At 54.2% G+C, this 24,407-nt stretch overlaps 4 protein-coding genes across 6 annotated transcripts in view; all 4 read right to left on the bottom strand.

The window, feature by feature from the left end:
- Positions 1 to 24,407, bottom strand: part of LOC132342123 (leukocyte immunoglobulin-like receptor subfamily B member 3) — a gene marked incomplete in the record, with an annotated part of 90,338 nt that overhangs the window by 23,591 nt on the left and 42,340 nt on the right. The window contains 1 exon segment of the mRNA XM_059884414.1: positions 12,373 to 12,415. Within this exon segment, the coding sequence (XP_059740397.1) occupies positions 12,373 to 12,415 (43 nt within the window).
- LOC112445498 (leukocyte immunoglobulin-like receptor subfamily A member 6) lies at positions 186 to 4,735 on the bottom strand. The gene is given in 10 exon segments (XM_059884417.1): positions 186 to 259; positions 1,105 to 1,220; positions 2,517 to 2,603; positions 2,606 to 2,711; positions 2,713 to 2,819; positions 3,046 to 3,342; positions 3,558 to 3,860; positions 3,999 to 4,283; positions 4,456 to 4,491; positions 4,645 to 4,735. Coding segments are annotated over 9 exon segments (1,296 nt in total). The 5' UTR covers positions 4,679 to 4,735; the 3' UTR covers positions 186 to 259; positions 1,105 to 1,179.
- The window catches only part of LOC790255 (leukocyte immunoglobulin-like receptor subfamily A member 6), a 74,744-nt gene continuing 60,722 nt past the window's right edge, over positions 10,386 to 24,407 (bottom strand). For both annotated transcript variants that reach the window (XM_059884411.1, XM_024988995.2), the window contains exon 11: positions 10,386 to 10,993. In XM_059884411.1, coding sequence (XP_059740394.1) covers positions 10,847 to 10,993 — 147 coding nt within the window. In that variant the 3' untranslated portion in view covers positions 10,386 to 10,846. The remainder of the gene's footprint in view (positions 10,994 to 24,407) is intronic.
- Positions 12,429 to 17,071, bottom strand: LOC132342115 (leukocyte immunoglobulin-like receptor subfamily B member 3). 2 transcript variants are annotated; one of them, XM_059884416.1, is made up of 8 exons: positions 16,932 to 17,060; positions 16,746 to 16,781; positions 16,289 to 16,573; positions 15,851 to 16,153; positions 15,323 to 15,634; positions 14,811 to 15,113; positions 13,405 to 13,521; positions 12,429 to 12,643 (listed from the first exon to the last, which is right to left on the bottom strand). In XM_059884416.1, the coding sequence occupies exons 1-8, from the start codon at positions 16,963 to 16,965 to the stop codon at positions 12,630 to 12,632; spliced, it is 1,404 nt and encodes a 467-aa protein (XP_059740399.1). In that variant the 5' UTR covers positions 16,966 to 17,060; the 3' UTR covers positions 12,429 to 12,629. The 2 variants fall into 2 exon arrangements, with proteins under 2 accessions (XP_059740399.1, XP_059740398.1); XM_059884415.1 differs by lacking the exons at positions 12,429 to 12,643; positions 13,405 to 13,521 and adding an exon at positions 13,528 to 14,517 and having other exon boundaries at positions 16,932 to 17,071.

Raw genomic sequence — 24,407 nt, 5'->3', positions numbered from 1 at the left:
GGAGACACTGTGTCACGGGGAGAAGGTGGGGTGCTGTGGGCAGGGATCTCGGGGTGTTGGGGCGGGAGTTACCTGCTCGTGGGCCCCTGTCCTCGGGCCCTGGGTCTGGGCCCCTGTGGGAGGTCGGAAATCAGCCTCAGCCTGGGCTGGATCCCGGGACAGAGGCTCGGCCCCGGGGACGTGGTGCCCTGCCCTCCACGTGGGATTCAGAAGGAGAGAAGGCAGCCTGGGCTCGTTGTGTGTGTGTCAGTTCGTGACACTGAGAAGGAGGGGAGTGGCTTAAATGAGTGCACGTGGGCTGACGTGGGTGTTTTTTTCCACTAGATTTTTCAGATTTGAGATTCTGGAAAAATTTTTAATGAAATATCGTTGGTTTGTAATATATTAGTTTCAGGCATACAACATATGAATCAATGTTTTTATAGGTTATACTCCATTTAAAGTTTTACGAAATAATTGCTACATTCCCTGTGCTATCCAGTATATCTTCTTGTTTATTTCATACACAGTAGTCTGTGTCTCTAGTCTACACCCCTCATCTGCCCGACCCCCCGGTAACCATTAGTTATTTTCTGTATCAAGGACTCTGTTTCTGTTTTTCATATATGTTCCTTTGTATTATTTTCCAGATTCAGTATGTACCAATGCTATCATAAAGTGTTTATCTTCCTCTGAGTTATTTCAGTAAGCGTAATACTCTCTAGGTCCATGTGTGCTGTTGCAAATGGCAGAGTTTCCTTCTTTTTATGGCTGAGTAATATTCCATTCTATGTATATGTGGATACACACCACACACACACACACACCACATTTTCTCTATTCATTTCTTGCTGGACAGTTGGGTTGCGACATATCTTGGCTATTGTAAATTGCCTATATGGATATTGGAATGTTTGTATCTTTTCAAATTAGTTTTCAGTTTATTGAAACATATAGCCAGCACTGGATTTGCTGGATCATATGATAATTCTGCTTTTACTTTTTAAGGAACCTCCATATGGTGGGAAAACATTTTTTTAAGCTGACTGTTCCCATGTCCTTGGTTTCCCTCTGTCTGATGCCCTAAGGGCCTCCAGGGGTCCGAGTCACCCGTTCCCTACTCACGCGACTTCCTGCATCTGTCCTGACCCCGGTGGTGGAGGAAGAGGAAGAGGAGGACGAGGAGCAGCAGGACGAAGGTCACCGAGACCCGATGAGGACACTCAGGTACCACGTGAGGCCTGGGGTCACCAGAGACGCCTGAGTGAGCCAGGGGTGCCGTTTAACTGGGGCACCTGCTGTGTGAGACTTGTGCTGGGATCTGTGCGTCCATCTCCAGCCCCACCCGACCCATTTGCAGACGAGGAGCCTGAGGCACAGAGAGGGAGATCAACTCAGGGGCCCTGGTGACCCAGCCTGTAGTGGCAGAGCCGAGACTGGAACTAGGACCGTGGTGCCCTGAGCTCCTCCTGAGCTGGCCCCCAGGAGGACACCAGCTTTCTGCTCTGGGGGCCCCTCACCTGCAGGGTCTTAGCTGGAGCTGAGGGTCTCTTTGTTCCCTCCCCTCGCCCCACTCAGAGGGGGCAGGGGAGGGGCAGGCTGCATGGAGGGGCCTCTGGGTCCTCCTCTCCCTCCCCGCATGCTGCAGTGGAGGGCACAGATCCCCACAGTCACCTCCTCGGGGGCTCCCCATGCTCCTCGCTGTATGCGGGGTCACACCCAACTCAGAACTGAGGAAACCTAAGATCTTGGCACAGGTCTCTCCTTTTACACTCGGAGAAACTGAGGCCTGCACGCGGGTGTGGTGACGGTGAGGGAGTCCAAATCAGAGTCTCCAGAGGTGCTTGAACTGGGGGCATATTCAGCCTGCCCCCAGAACTCGCCACCACCTCCTCAAGAGCCTGCTCCCCTCTATGCAGTTCCTGACTCCACTGAGGGATGGAGCTGACAGAACTGATGCCTGCAGCCCCCTAGGGGGTCAGCAAGGTGGGGGGTGGGGCTGTTTCCCCCTCCGCAGCCCTGCTCCCCCCAGGCTGGGGGCCACGACCCCCGGCCCTTCACTTCAGCAGCTCAGAGCCCCGAACCTGTGTTCCTGTTGCCCCCTCAGCATCTCTGCTCCACCCCTCGCGAGTCCTTGACGACTTGAGGAGTATTAGATCTTCCGGCTCCCACACTGCCCTGGGGGCGGGCTGTTCCCCGCTGAGCACAGAGCCCCATAACTCCCCAGTGGTTGGATTGGGGCCCGAGGATGGGGTCTGGGCCCATGGGTCCTGGGAATGAGCCCAGGAAGGTGTGCGCGGGCTGATGCAGGGTCCCCCACCTCCTCCCCTTTGCTGCACGGCGCTGTGGCTCCCCGAGACCCTCCCACTGCCCACCTGCCCCTCCCCGGTCCCCCAGTGGGGGAGAAAGGGGCGGGGCGTGGGCTCCGAGGCCCCTCAAGCAAGGGCCCCTCCCTTAGCACCCCCTCCTCCACCACTGCCCTGCGCTCCCAGGGCCAGAGCCCCGAGCTGCTGAGTGAGACGACAGACTGGGCTCACCTGCGACCACGAGCGCCAGGGGCTCACTGGGCTGTGACAGCAGGTAGGGGTCTGTGCTGAGTGAGCCGTAGCACCTGTAGGTGCCCCGTGGGCTGAGGTCACAGGGCTCAAGGAGAACTCGGCCTGGTACCGCCCGTCTTGGTCCTGGGAGCGCAGACGCAGGGGCGATGGGCTGCTCCCGTCCTTGGACAAGAAGGAAGGTGTCCGTCTTCTCTCCTGACTGACACAGGCAGGGTCACATTCTCCCCGGGGCCACCGTGGGGCCCGGCCGCACCGAGAGGGAGGGGCTGTCTCTGAGCCGTCCTGCAGAGAGGAAGGGGGTGCGGGCCGCGGCCTGGTTCTGAGCGAGACTCCGCGGGCCTCTCTGGCCCCTCAGCGCTGTCTCTGTTTCTCAGAGTCTCTCCCCTCCCCACCCCCTGTCTCTCTGTCCCTCCCCGGGACCCCTCCCCCTGGTCCCAGCCTCACCCCTGGGGCTCCCCGGTGGGGCCTGTGCAGAGTCTCGTCTCCAACTGACCCGCTGGCTCCTCACCTGCCACCAGCAGCTCCAGGGTCTCACTGGGGGCCGACCACTCGGAGGAGAGGCCGTGTCCGCCGTAGCATCTGTACCGGCCCCTGTGGATGGTGCCCACAGGGCCCAGGGGGAAGTAGGCCTGATAGAGCCCCCGCTGTGGTCTCTGGGCAGGGCGCTGGGTGAGGTCCTGTCCCCCCACCTTGGACAGAGCGAATCTGGTGTAGCCGACGTCAGAGCGACACTGGAGGGTCAGGTTCTGTCCAGAGGTGACGACAGGGCCCTGCGGGGTCAGGAGGGAGGGCTTCCCAGACAGCCCTGGGGAGAGACACGCGCTGGGTTGTAGGGACCGCTTCCCCCGTGGACCCCCTCTCCCGGCCCGGCCCCAGGCCTCGTCGTGTCTCAGTCTGTGTGTCTGTCCTGTGAGCCCCACGCTCCTCTCCCCACCCTCTTACAGGGGCTCCCTGGGAGCAGAGACCCCAGTACGTTGTCTTGTCTGCACAAATGTATGGGGTCAGGACGGGATTCCTCACCTGAGACCAGGAGCTCCAGGGGGTCGCTGGGGGCTGACCACACCCAGGGGTTGTGCCTGTAAAAGCCGTAGCATCTGAACGTCCACCTGTGCCCGGGGGTCACGGGGCCCACGGGGAACAGGGCCTGGGTCTGCCTGTCGAGCATTTGCTGTCCATCCAGGGTGCGAGAGGACTCATCTTCTCCTTCTTTGGTCAGAAGGAATATGTTAAATCCCTGATGGGAGCCACACTGGAGGGTCACGCTCCCTCCCGATGTTACCACAGGACTTGGCAGGGCTGAGAGTCTGGGTTTGCCGTAGAGTCCTAGGAGAGAAGGAGGCAGCTGGTTTTGTGGGGCCCCCACGCTTCCCTCCCCTCCCCAGGGCTGGGCTGTGAGAGGGACACCCCCTGAGAGCAGACCCCTCCAGAGGGCAAAGGCTGAGGCCCCCGAGTGTCCCTCACCTGTCACCACCAGCTGCAGGGGGTCACTGCACTCTGACCAGCCAGTGGGGGTGCTGTAGTAGCACCGATAGCTCCCTGCGTGGTCCTGTCCCATGTGTTGGATGGAGAACCTGGCCTTGTCCCCGGGACCCGGGGGTTTCTCTCTGTCCCAGAAAACTGGGTTTCCCTCTTTATCCAGATGGAACTCCTGGGCCCCCGGGGGACCCTGACACCAGATGATCACGGGGCTCCCCCAGGGGACCACAGAGCCCGGCTCAGCCCACATGGTGGGTTTGGGGAGGGTCCCTGGAAGGAAATCAGAGGTGGGCTCACCAGGCGTCCCCCCCAGGTCCCGGCTCTCAGCCCAGACCTCCCAGACTCCCCCTCCGTGATCCCCGAGCTGCCCTCCCCCTGCCCACGGCCTGGGGGTGACCTTGTCCCCACGAGAGGAGGGAGCTGGGCCCTGGGACAGACTCACCGGCCTGCACCTGGGTCCTCAGGCCCACACTCAGCCCTGGAAGAGAGCGCCCTGTGAGAGGTGGGCCCTCAGCCCTGAGCAGCGCCTCTCCACCCCGGGAGTCTCCTGGGCCCTGGGGTCCCCTGATGGAGCAGGCTGGCTGGGGGGGGTCCCTCCAGACCAGGGCTCCCCCTGCCCCTGCCATCTCACCAAGGCAGAGCAGGGCAGGGAGCGCGGGGGCCATGGCGCCTCTTCCCTGCGGTCCAGGCTGTGAGGATGGAAGAGACCTGGGTGCCCTCCGGACAGACGGACCACAGGGTGTGTCCTCTCTGGGGCTGGGGCTTCCTGTCACGCGGCTGTCACATCAGTGTCCCTACAGGAAGGGGAACAGCCTCTTCTTGAAAGCCAGGCGTTGTTCCTGTGACAGTCCCAGGGTGTTCCTGAGACACCTGTTTCAGGTGTGGGCAAGCAGGGCATGTCCTTCCCTCTGAGAGCCTCCCCTCGGGGTCTGCTTCCTCCTCTGCCCACACATCAGCAGGTCCCCGGGGGTCCTCTCTGTGGACGGGGTCAGCAGGCGCTGGAGATGCTTTGGGGAGGATGCTGTCTCTTGCTGCCCACAGGGCTCAGATACCCAGAGACACACTTTTTTTTTAAATTGCTGGATCATTACTTTACAATATGATGCTGGTTTCTGCCACACATCAGCATGGATCGGCCGTGTGTGTCACATGCCCTCCCTCTAGAACCTCCCTCCCCTCTGGGTTGTACAGAGCCCTGTGTGAGCTCGCTGAGTCACAGGGCACATTCCCGCGTGGTCTGTTTTACACGTGCTGGTGTGCGCGTTTCCATGCTACTCTCTGCATTCGTCCCACCCTCTCCTTCCCCTCTGTGTCCACAAGTCTGCTCTTTATGAGGGACAAACGATCAGAGTGTCCCTGGGCTCAGTGGAGTCCATGTGGCCGAGAGCCCAGAGGAGGCTTCAGGGAATAAGGAAGGAAACTGACTCCTCCACTGCCCCGGGGTGTGGGTTTCCCCCATGGCAGCCCCCTTCGGGGCGTCTGTCTGTATCGCATCACCGTCCAGCCCGCCTTCCTGGGAACAAGCCCCTGGGTGCTTCCTGCCTCCTCAGGGCCCCGGGGTCCTTGGGCACAGTGTCCTCCCGGTCTTGTCGTCACCTGCAAGCTTTAGGGAGTATTGATTGGGGTCAGAGCTCTCACTCTGTTGGAAAACAGATGCTCCTATAAACGTGTACCCGCTGCTCATGTACCTGGGGCGGTGGTGCCCTTTCTCTGCGCCTGAGGTTCCTTCTCTGCCTGTTGTCCCGACCCCAGCCCTCAGAGGGGCTGCAGGCTCTTGCTGCCGTCGTCATGGTCAATTTCCAGACGAGGTGACAGCAGGAGAGGGTGGACATGAAGGGCTGCGGGCTGAGACTGCACCAAAGTGGGTGAGTGTGGTACCCACCCAGAGCCTCCTCTGCTCCTAACACTGAGACGTGCTTGGAGAGTGTTTCTCAACATGTAGCCACAGACAAGGGCAGAAAGAAAGTTCCCCAGATGGAGGGGAACCACAGCAAAGCATGAGAGGTCGGCGGTGTGGCCCCGGCGGCAGGGATCATCTCGGGGTCAGAGTAAGGTTTCCACCCATGTGGACACACAGAGGGAACCATGGTCACAGAAAAATAAAGGGAGGCAAGCATGTGGATTATTTTGTAGAACAGGTGGTCACTGAAAAGAGGTGAAAATTTTCTACGTGAACAATACAGTAGATTCAACACGTTAAAAAGTCATGCAGCCAAGAAGGCAGCTAAGCGGCCCCGTATGAAGTCGGAGCATAGCATTGAGGAAATGGTCCAGAGTGCAGCACAGAGTGCAGACAGGGAGATTCAGGAGAGGCGGGCCTGTGCTGAGGGCCAGTGTGGTATCTGTCGTAAGTGTCAGACGGGAAGACGCTCACGACAGACAGCAACCGCTGAGGAAGCAAATAACGGAGCCTCCTTTACTGAGGAGAACCGACCTGCGAAGGGCTGGGACTCATGCATGTGCACGTGACACCTGAGGGCCTCCCTGCTGGGCTCCTGACTGAGACTCGGTGCTCATACTTAGGGGCCTGGGCGGGATCAGCGGCCAGGGATCCAGACACGGCACACTTGAGCTAAAGACCCCACACCCTGCAACGGAGAGCCTGTGTGGGGCAGCGACGTCAACAATAGGTTAATTAACTACATATTTGTAAAAATAAATGGAAGTAACATCTGTATCTTGACCTTTCATAGTAAACTGAGAAACTGCAGGTTAAATTTAAAAATTATTTCGCGCTGAATTATACAATTTGAAACAGGTAATTCTCTTTTAAGTAAATTTCAAATAAAAAAAGGAAAATCAAGGCGGACTGGACTGAGGCCCTAAAAATGTCCTGAAACTACTTCCTGTGGAAAACACAGATTATCAAGAGAATGACCAGCCCACAGGGAGCAGACTGCCCCCTACCAAAAGGGGGCGCTATGGATACTGGAGCCATGCCGTCAGGGAATTAACCAGGAGGAGTTCCCCTGAGTCAGAGTACTTGCAAGGGGCAGAAGTGAGAGCTTCATGCAGAGCACATCCCCAGCTTCCAGGAGGTTCAGCCTCCCGGTGTGTGCCGTGCCTCAGCCTCAACCCGCCAGGTCCTGAGACAGGAGGTGGGCTCTGGGGGCATGGGGCCCTTAACCTTAACAAGCGTTTTCCTCTCCTACTACTTGAGTCACACGCTGGATTCCAAATAGAGTGTTCTCAAGCAACTTGTTAAAAAGAGAATGAGGGTGAGAGAAGGCATTTCCAGAGGTGCAAGTTCTTAGATACTGACTGTTTTCACACAGAAAGGGATACTAAGAGATGGCAGAGAGACAGTGAGATGCAACAGAGAGGAATGCATGGCCAAAAATGAGCTTTGGAAAAGTACACAGACACACACTTGCACGCAGAAACACACCCACACGTGTGCATGGACAGAGCCGTGCACATGCCCACACACGTGTATATGAGTACCCAGAGTTCAGGTGAAGCACCGTTAGAACTTTGTCTTTTGTAAAGGAGGAGGAGAATGTGTACGGGTTCAGAAATAAAAATTAAATACGTATTTTAAGCACGAGATCAAGTGCCTAAAATGAGCAATGGAATAACTCCCAATGTGCCTAGTGTAATTAAATGAAAGAAAACCTTTTCAACTTTACTGTGGTATAATTGACAAAATTGATGCTGTAAAGAGCCATATTGCATAGGAACCTCGAATGTTAGGTCCATGAATCAAGGCAAATTGGAAGTGGTCAAATAGGAGATGGCAAGAGTGAACGTCGACATTCTGGGAATCAGCGAACTAAAGGGGACTGGTCATCTAACTCAGATGACCATTATATCTACTACTATGGGCAGGAGTCCCTTAGAAGAAATGGAGTAGCCATCATGATCAACAAGAGAGTCCGAAATGCAGTACTAGGATGCAATCTCAAAATTGACAGAATAATCTCTATTCGTTTCCAAGGCAAACCATTCAGTATCACAGGAATCCAAGTCTATGTTCCAACAAGTAACGCTGAAGAAGCTCAACGATTCTATGAAGACCTACAAGACCTTTTAGAACTAACACCCCCCAAAATATGTCCTTTTCATTATAGGGGACTGGAATGCAAATATAGGATGTCAAGAAACTCCTGGAGTAACAGGCAAATTTGGCCTTGGAGTACAGAATGAAGCAGGGCAAAGGCTAATAGAGTGTTGCCAAGAGAACGCACTGGTCTAGCAAACACCCTCTTCCAACAACACAAGAGAAGACTCTACACATGGACATCACCAGATGGTCAACACCAAAATCAGATTGATTATATTCTTCACAGCCAAAGATGGAGAAGCTCTATACAGTCAGTAAAAACATGACCAGGAGCTGACTGTGGCTCAGATCATGAACTCCTTATTACCAAATTCAGACTTAAATTGAAGAAAGTAGGGAAAACCACTAGACCATTCAGGTATGACCTAAATCAAATCCCTTATGATTATACAGTGGAAGTGAGAAATAGATTTAAGGGACTAGATCTGATAGAGTGCCTGATGAATTCTGGACTGAGGTTTGTGACTTTGTAGAGGAGCAGAGATTAAGACCATCCCCATGGAAAAGAAATGCAAAAAATGGCTGTCTGAGGAGGCCTTACATATAGCTGTGAAAAGAAGAGAAGTGAAAAGCAAAGGAGAAAAGGAAAGATATTCCCATCTGAATGCAAAGTTCCAAGAATAGCAAGGAGATCTAAAAAAGCTTCCCTCAGCAATCAGTGCAAACAAATAGAGGAAAACAACAGAATGGGAAAGACTAGAGATCTCTTCAAGAAAATGAGAGATACCAAGGGAACACTTCATGCAAAGATGGGCACGATAAAGGACAGAAATGGTATGGACCTAACAGAAGCAGAAGATATTAAGAGGTGGCAAGAATACACAGAAGAACTGTACAAAACAGATCTTCATGACCCACATAATCACAATGGTGTGATCACTCACCTAGAGCCACACATCCTGGAATGCGAAGTCAAGTGGGCCTTAGGAAGCATCACTTTGAATAAAGCTAGTGGAGATGATGGAATTCCAGTTGAGCTATTTCAAATTCTGAAAGATGAAAGATGATGCTGTGAAAGTGCTACACTCGATATGCCAGCAAAGTTGGAAAACTCAGCAGTGGCCACAGGACTGGAAAAGGTCAGTTTTCATTCCAATCCCAAAGAAAGGCAATGCCAAAGAATGCTCAAACTCCCACACAATTGCACTCATCTCACACGCTAGTAAAGTAGTGCTCCAAATTCTCCAAGCCAGGCTTCAAAGTACATGAACTGTGAACTTCCCGATGTTCAAGCTGGTTTTAGAAAAGGCAGAGAAACCAGAGATCAAATCGCTGCAACTGGAGAAAAGCCCACACAGCAACAATGAATAAATAAACAAACATAAAAAATAGATTTCTAGTGCAGGTTTTAAAAGATGCTTTGATACATGATAGGAAATTCCCTTCTACTTACGACTTTTTCATTATAAATTGGTGGTGTATTTTATCAGAAAACTTTTCATCTGTTATCATGATGTTTTAAAATTTCTTCTTTTAATATTTGAATTGTATTGATGGATTTTTGTGGATGAAACCAACCACACATTCTTGAAAAAAAATACGTGCATGTGCGTGATATGTGTTCCATTTTATTTACTGATGAATCCTCTTTGTGAATGTTTGTTTAGGAAAACAGAAACCAGGGAAAAAGAGCTTCCTGAGATTTTCCCATTTTGTAGTTTCCGTGTCACCGTTTGGTCTCAGGTTCTCTGGCACAGTGAAATGTTTAGTGGAGTGTGCCCTTCCTTCCTCCTCCCCTCTCTGCGTAAGCTGGTGTGAGCTCGGTAGGTGTGTGTACGAGTGTGTGTTTCATGAGTGCCCACGTGTTCAGATGCACTCACCTGTGAAACTCTCTGGACTCAGAGTTCACTTTAACATATAGGACAATTCAGATTTTCTGTTTATCCTTATGTCCATAATTTTGATAAATTTTATTTTTGAGGCTTTTGGTCTGTGTCATCTACATTTTCTACTATAATAGCATGAAGCTGTCCTTCTATGAGGTGTTTACCTTTCTAAAGTCTGAAGGACCTGCCGTCGTGTCCTGATGGCGGTAAAGCAACTCCTTCTCTCTTTCTGACTTGGTCCTTGTGCCTAGCATGTTGAGTGTGATCCACGCCCTCAGGGACAAAGCTTTCTGGCTTTTCTGATTTTCCTCTCCTTGTTTGTCCTCAGTGGTAGCTACCCCTGTCATTGTTGTTTCCCTGTTCCTCCCTTCGTTTGGAGTAATGTGCTGATCTTTTTCAAAATCACTGATAATTGAGAGTCTGTTGCCTTCTTTATAAAATATGAGGATATTAATTATCTTTTTTAAGGAAATGAAACATGCCTTTCAGTTTTTTAGTAATCTGTTTATTTGTGGCTGTGCTGGGTCTTCCCTGCTGCGAGTGGGCTCTCTCTGGTTGCAGCGAGTGGAGGCTGCTGCCTGGCTGTGCACGGCCTGCTCACCCACTGGCTCCCCTCGAGGAACACCAGAGCTTCAGAGGAAGCTCTGGGCACCAGGGCTTCGGCAGCTGCAGCGCCCCTAGGCTCAGCTGTCTGGCAGCAAGTGGATCAGACCCATGTCCCCTGCATTGGCTGGCAGACTCTTAACCACTGGGCCACCGGGGGTCCAGGATGCTGTTTCTGAGGGTAGAACCAGTTGACCTGAAAGGGTCCCTGGGGCTCCTGGTGGTCTGTTAGGAGCCCAGGTACTGCTGCTTTTGGTTAGGTGGTGTCCACTGCTGGCAACTCACGTGCCTCCTGGGGTCTGATATCTGTCCCGGGAGCCTGGGGTCGGGTCCTTCCTTGGCTAGCGAATGGCGAGAGTAGCGTACTCACTGGGCTCTGCTGGGGGCTCCCCTGACGGGGGAGCCAGGGGTGTGGTCGTCCCCCTTCTGACGGTTGAGTGGTTTACTTGGGCGTAGGTCACGTCCTGGGGGGCTTCAGATGTGGCAGCCTGCAGAGGGGAAGGTGTGTGAGATGGGGCGCCTGGGGGCCTGGAGAGGAGGGACCCATCTGCTGTGCGTCAGTCCATCCTTCCCAGAATCCCCCCGACTGGGAGGACAGAGGGGGCGCCTCCCGCCTTAGTGATCTTGGGGCCTCCTGGGGGCCTGCCTCCTGTTGTACTGGAGGGAGACAGTGAAGCAGGACAGGTGCCTCCTGGGTCCGCCGCCCTCCTCCAGCCAGCTCCCTGCTGTGCCCAGAGGAGGTTTGGAACCTCGGGCCAGGTCAGCTCTCTCTCCTGATGGAAACTCCAGGGGCCTCCTGTCACCCGGGAGCCTTGGGTGCTCTGTGCAGCCCTGGTTTCTGTCTGAGCCCGGACCTCTTGCTCATCTGGCCTGGCACACAGCCATCTTCCTGCTAAAGCACGTCCCTTCCACCTCAGGACCTTCCTACCGAGTGTGCCCGCCCGGAGCGCCCAGTCCCGTCTCTTGATTTACTTTCCTTGTCAGCACCTTGCATTCTGGGACTCTGCCAGCTTGTTGGCGTGGGGCCCCTCTCACCACGAGCTGAGCGCCTGCCGTACCTGCAGGACCTGGGGGGTGGCGCCCGCTCTCCCGCGCCCTTTGCTGGGGGGTGAAGGAGGGGGGCTGGGCCGTGTGGGCCATCCACTGATGCACGCATCCTCATGAGACCTGGGGCTGCACCCCTACACCAGAAGGTCAGCCAGAGGACACGGAGCTGAGAAAGGCGCCCCGAAGGAGGGGCCATGAAGTCATAGGGCAAGGGGAGGGTGGGGTCAGAGCAGGACCCAGGGATCCGGGAAGGAGGGGTGGGTGGGCGAGGCTGGAGCTGGGGTGTGAGCACAGCAGCGGCCGCTCGTGCGCTTGGCTGAGTTTGGCAACAGGAGGTCTGTGGTGGCCAAATGGGAGCAAGGGTCTCACCCGATGGTCCAGCTGCAGCCCCACCTCAGAGTGTGTGTCGCTCATGGCAGCATCTGCAGCAGAGCAGAGGGCACTGCTGGGCGGGGTTCCGAGAGCCTCAGGGCTGGAGCCCCCGCCCTGCATCCCGGTGGGTGCTGTGTGCTCCCCCACCCTTCTGAGCATCCCCCCCCACGGCCTCCAGAGGTCTCTCTGCACCCTCCCTACCCTGCACCTGGGGGAGTGCTGTGTGGGGTTTCAGTCCCCAGCCCCGGTACCCCACCCTTCTGAGTGTCCCCCCCCACTGCCTCCAGAAGTCTCAGTGACCCCCGGGGGGCACCGCCTCTCCTGCTCACAGATGGCCTGGTCCTGGGAGTCTGTGGCTGGGCTGGAGCTGAGGAGGAGACACTGTGTCAGGGGGAGAAGGTGGGGTGCTGTGGGTGGGGGGCTCTGGGGGTGTCAGGGCGGGGGTTACCTGCTCTGCGGGCCCCTGTCCTCGGGCCCTGGGTCTGCGGCCCCTGTGGGAGGTCGGAAATCAGCCTCGGCCTGGGCTGGGACCCGGGACAGAGGCTCGGCCCCGGGGACGTGGTGCCCACGCCCTCCACGTGGGATTCAGGAGGAGAGAAGGCAGCCTGGGCTCGTGGTGCGTGTCAGTTCGTGACATTGAAAAGGAGGGGAATGGCTTAAATGAGTGCACGTGGGTGACAGTGGGTGTTTTTTTCCACTAGATTTTCAGATTTGAGATTCTGGGAAAATTTTTAAATGAAATACCGTTGACTTGTAACATATTAGTTTCAGGCATACAACATATGATTCAATGTTTTTATAGGTATACTCCATTTAAAGTTATTACGAAATAATTGCTACATTCCCTGTGCTATCCAGTATATCCTTCTTGTTTATTTCATACACAGTAGTCTGTGTCTCTAGTCCACACCCCTCATCTGCCCGATCCCCCGGTAACCATTAGTTATTTTTCCGTATCAAGGACTCTGTTTCTGTTTTCCATATATGTTCCTTTGTATTATTTTCCAGATTCAGTATGTACCAATGCTATCATGAAGCGTTTATGTTCCTCTGAGTTATTTCAGTAAGCGTAATACTCTCTAGGTTCATGTGTGCTGTTGCAAATGGCAGAGTTTCCTTCTTTTTTATGGCTGAGTAATATTCCATTGTATGTATATGTGGATACACACACACACACACACACCACATTTTCTCTATTCATTTCTTGCTGGACAGTTGGGTTGCTGACATATCTTGGCTATTGTAAATTGCCTATATGAATATTGGAATGTTTGTATCTTTTCAAATTAGTTTTCATTTTATTGAAACATATAGGCAGCAGTGGATTTGCTGGATCATATGGTAATTCTGCTTTTACTTTTTAAGGAACCTCCATATGGTGGGAAAAATTTTTTAAGCTGACTGTTCCCATGTCCTTGGTTTCCCTCTGTCTGATGCCCTAAGGCCTCCAGGGGTCCGAGTCACCCCGTTCCCTACTCACGTGACTTCCTGCGTCTGTCCTGACCCCGGTGGTGGAGGAAGAGGAAGAGGAGGACGAGGAGCAGCAGGACGAAGGTCACCGAGACCCCGATGAGGACACTCAGGTACCACGTGAGGCCTGGGGCACCAGAGACGCCTGAGTGAGCCAGGGGTGCCGTTTAACTGGGCACCTGCTGTGTGCAGACTCGTGCTGGGGTCTGTGCATCCATCTCCAGCCCACCCGACCCATTTATAGACGAGGAGACTGAGGCCCAGAGAGGGAGATCACGGGCCCTGGTGACCCAGCCTGGAGGTGGCAGAGCCGGGACTGGAACCAGGGCCGTGGGCACCCTGAGCTCCTCCTGAGCTGGCCCCCAGGAGGAAACCAGCTTTCTGCTCTGGGGCCCTCACCTGCAGGGGGCTGTCCGAGGGTCTCACCTGGAGCTGAGGGTCCTCCCTTGTCCCCTCCCCTCCCCCACCGCAGCGGGGGCGGGGGGAGGGGCGGGCTGCGTGGAGGGGCCTCTGGGTCCTCCCCTCCCTCCCCACACGCTGCAGTGGAGGGCACAGATCCCCACAGTCACCTCCTCGGGGGCTCCCTGTGCTCCTCGCCCGATGTGGGGTCACACCCAGGTCAGAACTGAGGAAATCTAAGATCTGGGGCACGGGTCTCTCCTTTTACACCGGGAGAAGCTGAGGCCCGCACGGGGGGGTGGTGACAGTGAGGGAGTCCACATCAGTGTCTCCAGAGGCGCCTGAACCGGCGGCATATTCAGCCCTGCTCGGCCCCGGACCCGCCATCACCTCCCCACGAGCCTGCTCCCCTCTCTGCAGTGTCTGACTCCACTGAGGGGTGGAGCTGATGGAACTGATGCCAAGAGGCCCCTGGGGGTCAGGAAGGGGGCGGGGGCGGAGCCGCTTTCCCTCTCTGCAGCCCTGCTCCCCCAGCCTGGGCCCCCCGACCCCTGGCCCTTCACCCGGCAGCCCAGAGCCCCTGCAGCCTGTGTTTCCCGTTGATGACCTGAGGGGGTATTAGATCTTCCGGCTCCCACACCGCCCTGGGCTGGGCTGTCTCCCCTGAGCTGGGCTGTCTCCCCTGAGCACAGAGCCCCGAGACGCCATAGGTTCGGATCTGGGTCTGTGGCAGGGAGAATGGGATCTTGGGAGGTTGAGCCCAGGAAGGGGTGCCCTGGGCTGACCCGGGGTCCCCACCTCACTCCCCTCTGCCCTGCACGGCCCTGTGGCCTCCCCGAGACCCTCGCACTGCCCACCTGCCCCTCCGGGACCCCAGTGCGGGAGGAAGGGGCGGGGCGCGGGCTCTGAGGCTCCTCCCCCAGGAGGCCCTCCCTCAGCGCCCCCTCCTCCACCACCGTCCTGCGCTCTCAGGGCAGAGCCTGGAGCTGCTGAGTTGACGGACAGACTGGGCCTCACCTGAGACCACGAGCGCCAGGGGCTCACTGGGCTGTGACAGCAGGTAGGGGTCTGTGCTGAGTGAGCGGTAGCACCTGTAGGTGCCCCCGTGGGCTGAGGTCACAGGGCTCAAGGAGAACTCGGCCTGGTACCGCCCGTCTTGGTCCTGGGAGCGCAGACGCAGGGGGCGATGGGCTGCCCCCTCCTTGAACAGAAGGAAAGTGTCCGTCCTCTCTCCTGACTGACACAGCAGGGTCACGGTCTCCCCCAGGGCCACCGAGGGGCCCGGCCGCACAGAGAGGGAGGGTCTGTCTCTGAGCCGTCCTGCAGAGAGGAAGGGGGTGCGGGCGCTGGGCCTGGTTCTGGCGAGACTTCGCGGGCCTCTCTGGCCCATCAGCGCTGTCTCTGTTTCTCCGAGTCTCTCCCCTCCCCCTACCCCGTCTGTGTCCCTCCCTGGGACCCCTCCCCCTGGTCCCAGCATCACCCCTGGGGCTCCCTGGTGGGGCCTGTGCAGAGTCTGGCCCCCGACTGACCTGCTGGCTCTTCTCCTGCCACCAGCAGCTCCAGGGGCTCACTGGGGGCCGACCACTCGGAGGAGAGGCCGTGTCCACCGTAGCAAATGTACCGGCCCCCGTGGACTGTGCCCACCGGGCCCAGGGGGAAGTCGGCCTGAGCAAGCCTCCCCTGGGACCTCTGGGCAGGGCGCTGGGGGAGGTCCTGTCCCCCCTCCTTGGACAGAGCGAATCTGGTGTAGCTGACATCAGAGCGACACTGGAGGGTCAGGTTCTGTCCAGAGGTGATGACAGGGCCCTGTGGGGTCAGGAGGGAGGGCTTCCCAGACTGCCCTGGGGAAAGACACGCACTGGGTTGTAGGGACTGCTTCCCCCATGAATGCCCCTCTCCCAGCCTGGCCCCAGGCCTCACCGTGTCTCAGTCTGTGTGTCTGTCCTGTGAGCCCCACGCTCCTCTCCCCACCCTCTCACAGGGCTCCCCTGGGAGCAGAGACCCCAGTACGTTGTCTTGTCTGCACAAATGTATGGGGTGAGGATGGGATTCCTCACCTGAGACCAGGAGCTCCAGGGGGTCGCTGGGGGCTGACCACACCCGGGGGTTGTGCCTGTAAAAGCTGTAGCATTTGAACATCCACCTGTGCCCGGGGGTCACAGGGCCCACGGGGAGCAGGGCCTGGGTCTGCCCGTCAGTTCGTTGCTCTCCATCCAGGGTCCAAGAGGACTTGTCTTCTCCTTCCTTAGTCAGAAGGAATCTGTTAAATCCCTGACTGGGGCCACACTGGAGGGTCACGTTCCCTCCCGACATCACCACAGGGCTCGGTAGGGCTGAGAGGCTGGGTTTGCTGTAGGATCCTAGGAGAGAAGGAGGCAGCCTGTTCCGTGAGGCTCCCACCCTCCTCCCGCCCAGGGCTGCGCTGGGAGAGGGACAGCCCCTGAGAGCAGACCCCCTCCTGATGGCAGAGCCCGAGGCCCCCGAGAGTCCCTCACCTGTCACCACCAGCTGCAGGGGGTCACTGCGCTCTGACCAGCCAGTGCGGGTGCTGTGGTAGCACCGATAGCTCCCTGCGTGGTCCTGTCCCATGTGTAGGATGGAGAACCTGGCCTTGTCCCGGGGCTCCAGGGAATTCTGTCTGACCCAGAGAATCAGGCTTCCCTCTTTATCCAGATGGAACTCCTGGGCCCCCAGGGTCCCCCGACACCAGATGGTCACGGGGCTCCCCCAGGGGACCACAGAGCCCGGCTCAGCCCAGATGATGGGTTTGGGGAGGGTCCCTGGAAGGAAATCAGAGGCGGGCTCACCAGGCGTCCCCCCCAGGCCCCAGCTCTCAGCCCAGACCTCCCAGACTCCCCCTCCGTGAGCCCCAAGATGCCTTCCCTGTACCCGTCGCTTGGGGGTGACCTTGTCCCCACGAGAGGAGGGAGCTGGGCCCCGGGACAGACTCACCGGCCTGCACCTGGGTCCTCAGGCCCACACTCAGCCCTGGAAGAGAGCACCCGGTGAGAGGTTGCCCTCAGCCCTGAGCAGTGCCTCTCCACCCCGGGAGTCTCCTAGGCCCTGGGGTCCCCTGACGGAGCAGGCTGGCTGGGGGGTCCCTCCAGACCAGGGCTCCCCCTGCCCCTCCCATCTCACCAAGGCAGAGCAGGGTGGGGAGCACAGGGGCCATGGCGTCTCCTCCCTGCGGTCCAGGCTGTGAGGATGGAGGAGACCTGGGTGTCCTCCGGACAGACCGACCACAGGGTGTGTCCTCTCCGGGGCTGGGGCTTCCTGTCACGCAGCTGTCACTTCAGCGTCCCTGCAGGAAGGGGAACAGCCTCTTCTTGAAAGCGGGCGTTGTTCCCGTGACAGTCCCAGGGTGTTCCTGAGACGCCTGTTTCAGGTGTGGGCAAGCAGGGCACGTCCTTCCCTCTGAAGGCCTCGCCTCAGGCTCTGCTTCTTCCTCTGCCCACCCATCAGGAGGTCCCTGTGGGGTCCTCACCGTGGATGGGTCACCAGGCCCTGGAGATGCTTCAGAGAGGATGCCAACCCCTGCTGCCCGCAGGACTCATCCCCAGAGACACACTTTTTTTTAAATTGGAGGATCATTACTTTACAATATGGTGCTGGTTCTGCCATACATCAGCATGAATCAGCCATGTGTGTCACATGCCCTCCGTCTAGAACCTCCCTCCCCTCTGGGTTGTACAGAGCCCTGTGTGAGCTCACTGAGTCACAGGGCACATTCCCCCGTGGTCTGTTTTACACGTGCTGGTGTGCGCGTTTCCATGCTACTCTCTCCATTCGTCCCACACTCTCCCTCCCCTCTGTGTCCACAAGTCTGCTCTTTATGAGGGACAAACGATCAGAGTGTCCCTGGGCTCAGTGGAGTCCATGTGGCCGAGAGCCCAGAGGAGGCTTCAGGGAATAAGGAAGGAAATTGACTCCTCCACTGCCCCGGAGTGTGGGTTTCCCCCATCGAAGCCCCCTTCGGGGCGTCTCTCTGTATCCCATGACCGTCCAGCCCGCCTTCCTGGGAACAAGCCCCTGGGTGCTTCCTGCCTCCTCAGGGCCCCGGAGTCCTTGGGCACATTCTCCTCCCGATCTTGTCGTCACCTGCAAGCTTTAGTGGGTATTGATTAGGGTCAGAGCTCTCACTCTGTTGGAAAACAGATGGTCCTGTAAACGTGTGCCTGCTTCTCATGTACCTGGGGCAACGGTGCCCTTTCTCTGCGCCTGAGGTTCCTCCTCTGCCTGTTGTCCCAACACCAGCTCTCAGAGGGGCTGCAGGCTCTTGCTGCCGTCATCATGGTCAATTTCCAGACGACGGGACAGCAGGAGAGGGTGGACGTGAAGGGCTGCGGGCTGAGACTGCACTGAAGGGGGTGAGTGTGGTGCCCACCCAGAGCCTCCTCTGCTCCTAACACTGAGATGTGCTCTGGAGAGTGTTTTAGAAACACGTAGCCACAGACAAGGGCAGAAAGAAAGTTCCCCAAATGGAGGGGAACCACAGCAAAGCAGGAGAGGTAGGCGGTGTGGCCCCGGCGGCGGGGATCATCTCGGGGTCGGAGAAAGTTTTCCACCCATGTGGACACACAGAGGGAACCATGGTCACAGAAAAATAAAGGGAGGCAAGCACATGGATTATTTTGCAGAGGAACAGGTGGTCACTGAAAAGAGGTGAAAATTTTCAAGGTGAACAATCCAGTAGATTCAACACGTTAAAAAGTCATGCAGCCAAGAAGGCAGCTGAGCGGCCCCGTATGAAGTCGGAGCATAGCATTGAGGAAATGGTCCAGAGTGCAGCACAGAGTGCAGACAGGGAGATTCAGGAGAGGCGGGCCTGTGCTGAGGGCCAGTGTGGTATCTGTCGTAAGTGTCAGACAGGAAGACGCTCACGAGAGACGGCAACGGCTGAGGAAGCAAATAACGGAGCCTCCTTTACTGAGGAGAACCGACCTGCGAAGGGCTTGGACTCATGCTGTGCACGTGACACCCGAGGGCCGCCCTGCTGGGCTCCTGACTGAGACTCGGCGCTCCTTACTTAGGGGCCCGGGTGGGATCAGCGGCCAGGGATCCAGACACGGCACACTTAAGCTAAAGACCCCACACCCTGCAACGGAGAGCCTGTGTGGGGCAGCAACGTCAACAAATAGGTTAATTAACTACATGGTAAAAAAAGTAACAGCCATATTTTGACCTTTCATAGTAAACTGAGAAACTGAAGGTTAAATTTACAAAGTATTTCGCACTGAATTATACAGTTTGAAACTGTTAATTCTCTTTTAAGTAAATTTCAACTAAAAAAAAAAAAAATCAAGGCGGACTGGACTGAGGCCCTAAAAATGTCCTGAAACTACTTCCTGTAGAAAATGCATATTATCAAGAGAATGAGCAGCCCACTGGGAGCAGACTGCCCCCTAGCAAAAGGGGGCGCCATGGGATACTGGAGCCATGCCGTCAGGGAATTAACCAGGAAGAGGGAAGAGTTCCCCCTGAGTCCGGGCACTTGCAAGGGGCAGAAGTGAGAGCTTCATGCAGAGCACAGCCCCAGCTTCCAGGAGGTCCGGCACCGCCTCCTGCTGTGCGCCGTGCCTCAGCCTCAACCCGCCAGGTCTTGAGAGAGGAGGTGGGCTCTGGGGGCAAGGGGGCCCGTAACCTTGACAAGCGTTTTTCTCTCCTACTACTTGAGTCACACGCTGGATTCCAAATAGAAGTGTTCTCAAGCAACTTGATAAAAAGAGAATGAGGGTGAGAGAAGGCATTTCCAGAGGTGCAAGTTCTAGATACTGACTGTTTTCACATGGAAAGGAATACTAAGAGATGGCAGAGAGACAGTGAGATGCAACAGAGAGGAACACATGGCTGAAAATGAGCTTTGGAAAAGTACACAGACACATGCTTGCACACACAAACACACCCACACGTGTGCATGGAGAGAGACGTGCGCATGCCCACACACATGTATATGAGTACCCAGAGTTCAGGTGAAGCACCGTTAGAACTTTGTCTTTTGTAAAGGAGGAGGGGAATGTGTACGTGTTCAGAAATAAAAATGTAAATACGTACTTTAAGCACGAGATCAAGTGCCTAAAATGAGCAATGGAATAACTCCCAATGTGCCTGGTGTAATTAAATGAAAGAAAACCTTTTCAGCTTTACTGAGGAATAATTGACAAAATTGATGCTGGAAAGAGCTATATTGCATAGGAACCTGGAATGTTAGGTCCATGAATCAAGGCAAATTGGAAGTGGTCAAACAGGAGATGGCAAGAGTGAACGTCGACATTCTAGGAATCAGCGAACTAAGATGGACTGGAATGGGTGAATTTAACTCAGATGACCACTATATCGACTACTGTGGGCAGGAATCCCGCAGAAGAAATGGAGTAGCCATCATGATCAACAAGAGAGTCCGAAATGCAGTACTTGGATGCAATCTCAAAAACGACAGGATGATCTCTGTTCTTTTCCAAGGCAAACCATTCAATATCACGGTAATCCAAGCCTATGCCCCAACCAGTAACGCTGAAGAAGCTGAACGATTCTATGAAGACCTACAAGACCTTTTAGAACTAACACCCCCCAAAATATGTCCTTTTCATCATAGGGGACTGGAATGCTAATGTAGGAAGTCAGGAAACTCCTGGAGTAACAGGCATATTTGACCTTGGAGTACAGAATGAAGCAGGGCAAAGGCTAATAGAGTTTTAACAACAGAACACACTGGTCATAGCAAACACCCTCTTCCGACAACACAAGAGAAGACTACACATGGACATCACCAGATGGTCAACACCAAAATCAGATTGATTATATTCTTCACAGCCAAAGATGGAGAAGCTCTATACAGTCAGCAAAAACAAGACATGGAGCTGACTGTAGCTCAGTTCATGAACTCGTTATTGCCAAATTCAGACTTAAATTGAAGAAATTAGGGAAAACCACTAGACCATTCAGGTATGACCTAAATCAAATCCCTTATGATTATACAGTGGAAGTGAGAAATAGATTTAAGGGACTAGATCTGATAGACAGAGTGCCTGATGAACTATGGACGGAGGTTCATGACTTTGTACAGGAGACAGGGATCAAGACCATCCCCATGGAAAAGAAATGCAAAAAATCAAAATGGCTGTCTGAGAAGGCCTTACAAATAGCTGTGAAAAGAAGAGAAGGGAAAAGCAAAGGAGAAAAGGAAGGATATTCCCATCTGAATGCAGAGTTCCAAAGAATAGAAAGGAGAGCTAAAAAAGCCTTCCTCAGCAATCAATGCAAACAGAGGAAAACAACAGAATGGGAAAGACTAGAGATCTCTTCAAGAAAATCAAATGTACCAAGGGAACACTTCGTGCAAAGATGGGCACAATAAAGAACAGAAATGATGTGGACTTAATAGAAGCGTAAGATAGTAAGAGGTGGCAAGAATACACAGAAGAACTGTACAAAACAGATCTTCATGACCCAGATAATCACGATGGTGTGATCACTCACCTAGAGCCACACATCCTGGAATGTGAAGTCAAGTGGGCCTTAGGAAGCATCACTATGAACAAAGCTAGTGGAGGTGATGGAATTCCAGTTGACCTATTTCAAATCCTGAAAGATGATGCTGTAAAAGTACTGCACTCAAGATGCCAGCAAAGTTGGAAAACTCAGCAGTGGCCACAGGACTGGAAAAGGTCAGTTTTCATTCCAATCCCAAAGAAAGGCAGTGTCAAAGAATGCTCAAACTACCGCACAAGTGCCCTCATCTCACACACTAGTAAAGTAATGCTCCAAATTCTCCAAACCAGGCTTCAGCAATACGTGAACCATGAACTTCCAGATGTTCAAGCTGGTTTTAGAAAAGGAAGAGGAACCAGAGGTCAAATTGCTAACATCCACTGAATCATCGAAAAAGCAAGAGAGTTCCAGAAAACATCTATTTCTGTTTTATTGACTATGCCAAAGCCTTTGACTGTGTGGATCACAATAAACTGTGGACAGTTCTGAAAGAGATGGGAATACCAGAGCACCTGACCTGCCTCTTCACAAATCTGTATGCAGGTCAGGAAGCAACAGTTAGAACTGGACATGGAACAACAGACTGGTTCCAAATAGGAAAAGGAGTATGTCAAGGCTGTATATTGTCACCCTGCTTATTTAACTTATATGCAGAGTACATCATGAGACCAGCTGGGCTGGATGAAACACAAGCTGGAATCAAGATTGCTGGGAGAAATATCAACAACCCCAGATATGCAGATGACACCACCCTTATGGCAGAAACCAAAGAAGAACTAAAGAGAGTCTTGATGAAAGTGAAAGAGGAGAATGAAAAAGTTGGCTTAAAACTCAACATTCAGAAAACTAAGATCATGGCATCTGGTCCCATCACTTCATGGCAAACAGATGGGGAAACAGTGGAAACTGTGTCAGACTTTATTTTTGGGGGGCTCCAAAATCACTGCAGATGGTGATTGCAGCCATGAAATTAAAAGACACTTTCTCCTTGGAAGGAAAGCTATGACCAACCTAGATAGCATATTAAAAAGCAGAGACATTACTTTGCTAATAAAGGTCTGTCTAGTCAAGGCTATAGTTTTTCCAGTAGTCATGTATGGATGTGAGTGTTGGCCTATAAAGAAAGCTGAGCACCAAAGAATTAATGCTTTTGAACTGTGGTCTTGGAGAAGACTCTTGAAAGTCCCCTTGACTGGAAGGTGATCCAATCAGTCCATCCTAAAAGAGATCAGTCCTGGGTATTCATTGGAAGGACTGATGCTGAAGCTGAAACTCCAATACTTTGGCCACCTGATGTGAAGAACTGACTCATTTGAAAAAATCCGGATTCTGAGAAAGATTGAGCACAGGAGGAGAAGGGGACTACAGAGGATGAGATGGTTGGATGGCATCACGGACTCAATGGACATGAGTTTGGGTAAACTCTGGGAGTGGTGATGGACAGGGAGGACTGGCGTGCTGCGATCCATGGCGTCGCAGAGAGTCAGACACGACTGAGTGACTGAACTGAACTGAACTGAATCGACAAAAATTGTATGTGTTCCACATGCACAGCTTGACGTTCTGACTTCTTTCTACGCTGTGAAATAAGTACCGCAGTCATGCCAATTATAATTAGGGTGTCCATCAGCTCCTGTAGTTCACCTTGGTCTGTGGGTCTGGTGAGGACTCTTCTGGGCTACCCTCTGAGCAGGATTGAGTCTACAGTAGAGTAGGGTCAGCTCTAGTCACATTGCTGCACATCAGGTCTCCAGAACTTACTCATCGGTGTCCAGGAAACTTTGTTCCCCGTGACCAGCACCTCCCCGTTATCCCGCTCCCAGCCTCTGGGGACTACATGCTCCTCCGTTTAGCTGAGTCTGTTTTAGATTCCACACTCAGTGAGCTCCTGCTGCGTTTGCCTGTCTGTGTCTGGCTTACTTTACTCGACATAATGTTCTCCAGCTTCACCCATGTTGTCTCAAAAGGAGGGATTCCCTTTTTTTAAAGGCTGAGTGAGACTCCATTGTGTGTGTGTGGTGTGTGTGTGTGTGTCTGGCATTTTCTTTGTGCATTTATCTATCGACACACATCCAGGTTGTGGCCGTATCCTGCTACTGGGAACAACACTGCAGAACACAGGAGTGCAGATACGTCTCTGAGGTCCTGGCTTCTTCTTCGGATACATACCCAGAGTGGATTGCTGGGTCATGTGGTAGTTCTGCTTTTAGTTTCTTAAGGAAACTCCACACTGTTTTTCCACAGTGGCTGCACCGACGCCTTCCCAACCACCATGCACAAGGTTCTCTTCCCCCCCATTTTGGCAGCACCTGTCTTTTCCTGGGAGTCGAGTGTGTGTAACACGTGCAGTGACATCTCACTGGCTCCGGCGTGTGCTCCCCTGAGGACTGGTGGATGTTGAGCGCCTTTCCATGTCTGTTTGGTCATTTGACGTCGTCTTTTGAGAGATACCTGTTCAGGTCCTGTGCCCATTTAAAAACCGGGTTGGTGTTACTTTGCGTTGAGTTGTGTGAGCTCCTTGTATATTTGAGAAGTAGCTCCTTATCAGATGTGTGGTTTGCACACATCTTCTCCCGTTGCACCCATTGCCTTTCCTGGGACTGTTTCCTTTGTTGTGTGGGTTTTATTTACCGGACTCCCCCTGGTCTGGTTCTGTCTTTGCTGCCTGCGCTTTTGGTGTCGTATCCAAAGAACCCTTGTCCACACCATGTCACGACGCGCCCCCTGTGTCTTCCTCTTGTTCTTTCATCATTTCCGGCCCTGTGTCTCTGCTGCGTTTTGAGATGATTTCACTTATAGTTTGAGCTGAGGGTCCAGTTTTGTCCTCCTGCCTGCTGTCATCTGGCTCTTCCAGCACCGTTTATTGAAGGGATTTTCCCATTGTGTTCTGGGCACCCCAGTGGAAGATCAGTTCACTGAAGCTCTTTAAGACAATTACTGTTATCTACCTCTTCCAGCAGGAGAAGGCCACGGCACCCCACTCCAGTACTCTTGCCTGGAGAATCCCGTGGACGGAGGAGCCTGGTAGGCTGCAGTCCATGGGGTCGCATAGAGTCAGACACGACTGAGCGACTTCACTTTCACATTTCACTTTCATGCATTGAAGAAGGAAATGGCAACCCCTTC

This window comes from Bos taurus, unplaced genomic scaffold (assembly GCF_002263795.3).
Source record: "Bos taurus isolate L1 Dominette 01449 registration number 42190680 breed Hereford unplaced genomic scaffold, ARS-UCD2.0 Leftover_ScbfJmS_1578, whole genome shotgun sequence".
NCBI lineage: Eukaryota > Metazoa > Chordata > Mammalia > Artiodactyla > Bovidae > Bos > Bos taurus.
Note: the sequence above shows the minus strand (reverse complement) of the source record. Positions and strands in the feature narration are given on the sequence as shown.

Coding starts and splice junctions, on each gene's coding strand:
- LOC132342115 (XM_059884415.1), bottom strand. CDS start 16,965: ATGGCCCCTGTGCTCCCCACCCTGCTCTGCCTTG. Junction 15,114..15,322: donor GGCAGGAGAAGAGCCAGCAG/GTCAGTCGGGGG, acceptor TCCTCTCTGCAG/GACGGCTCAGAGACAGACCC. Junction 14,518..14,810: donor CCTGGCGCTCGTGGTCTCAG/GTGAGGCCCAGT, acceptor TCCCTGCCACAG/ACCCAGATCCGAACCTATGG.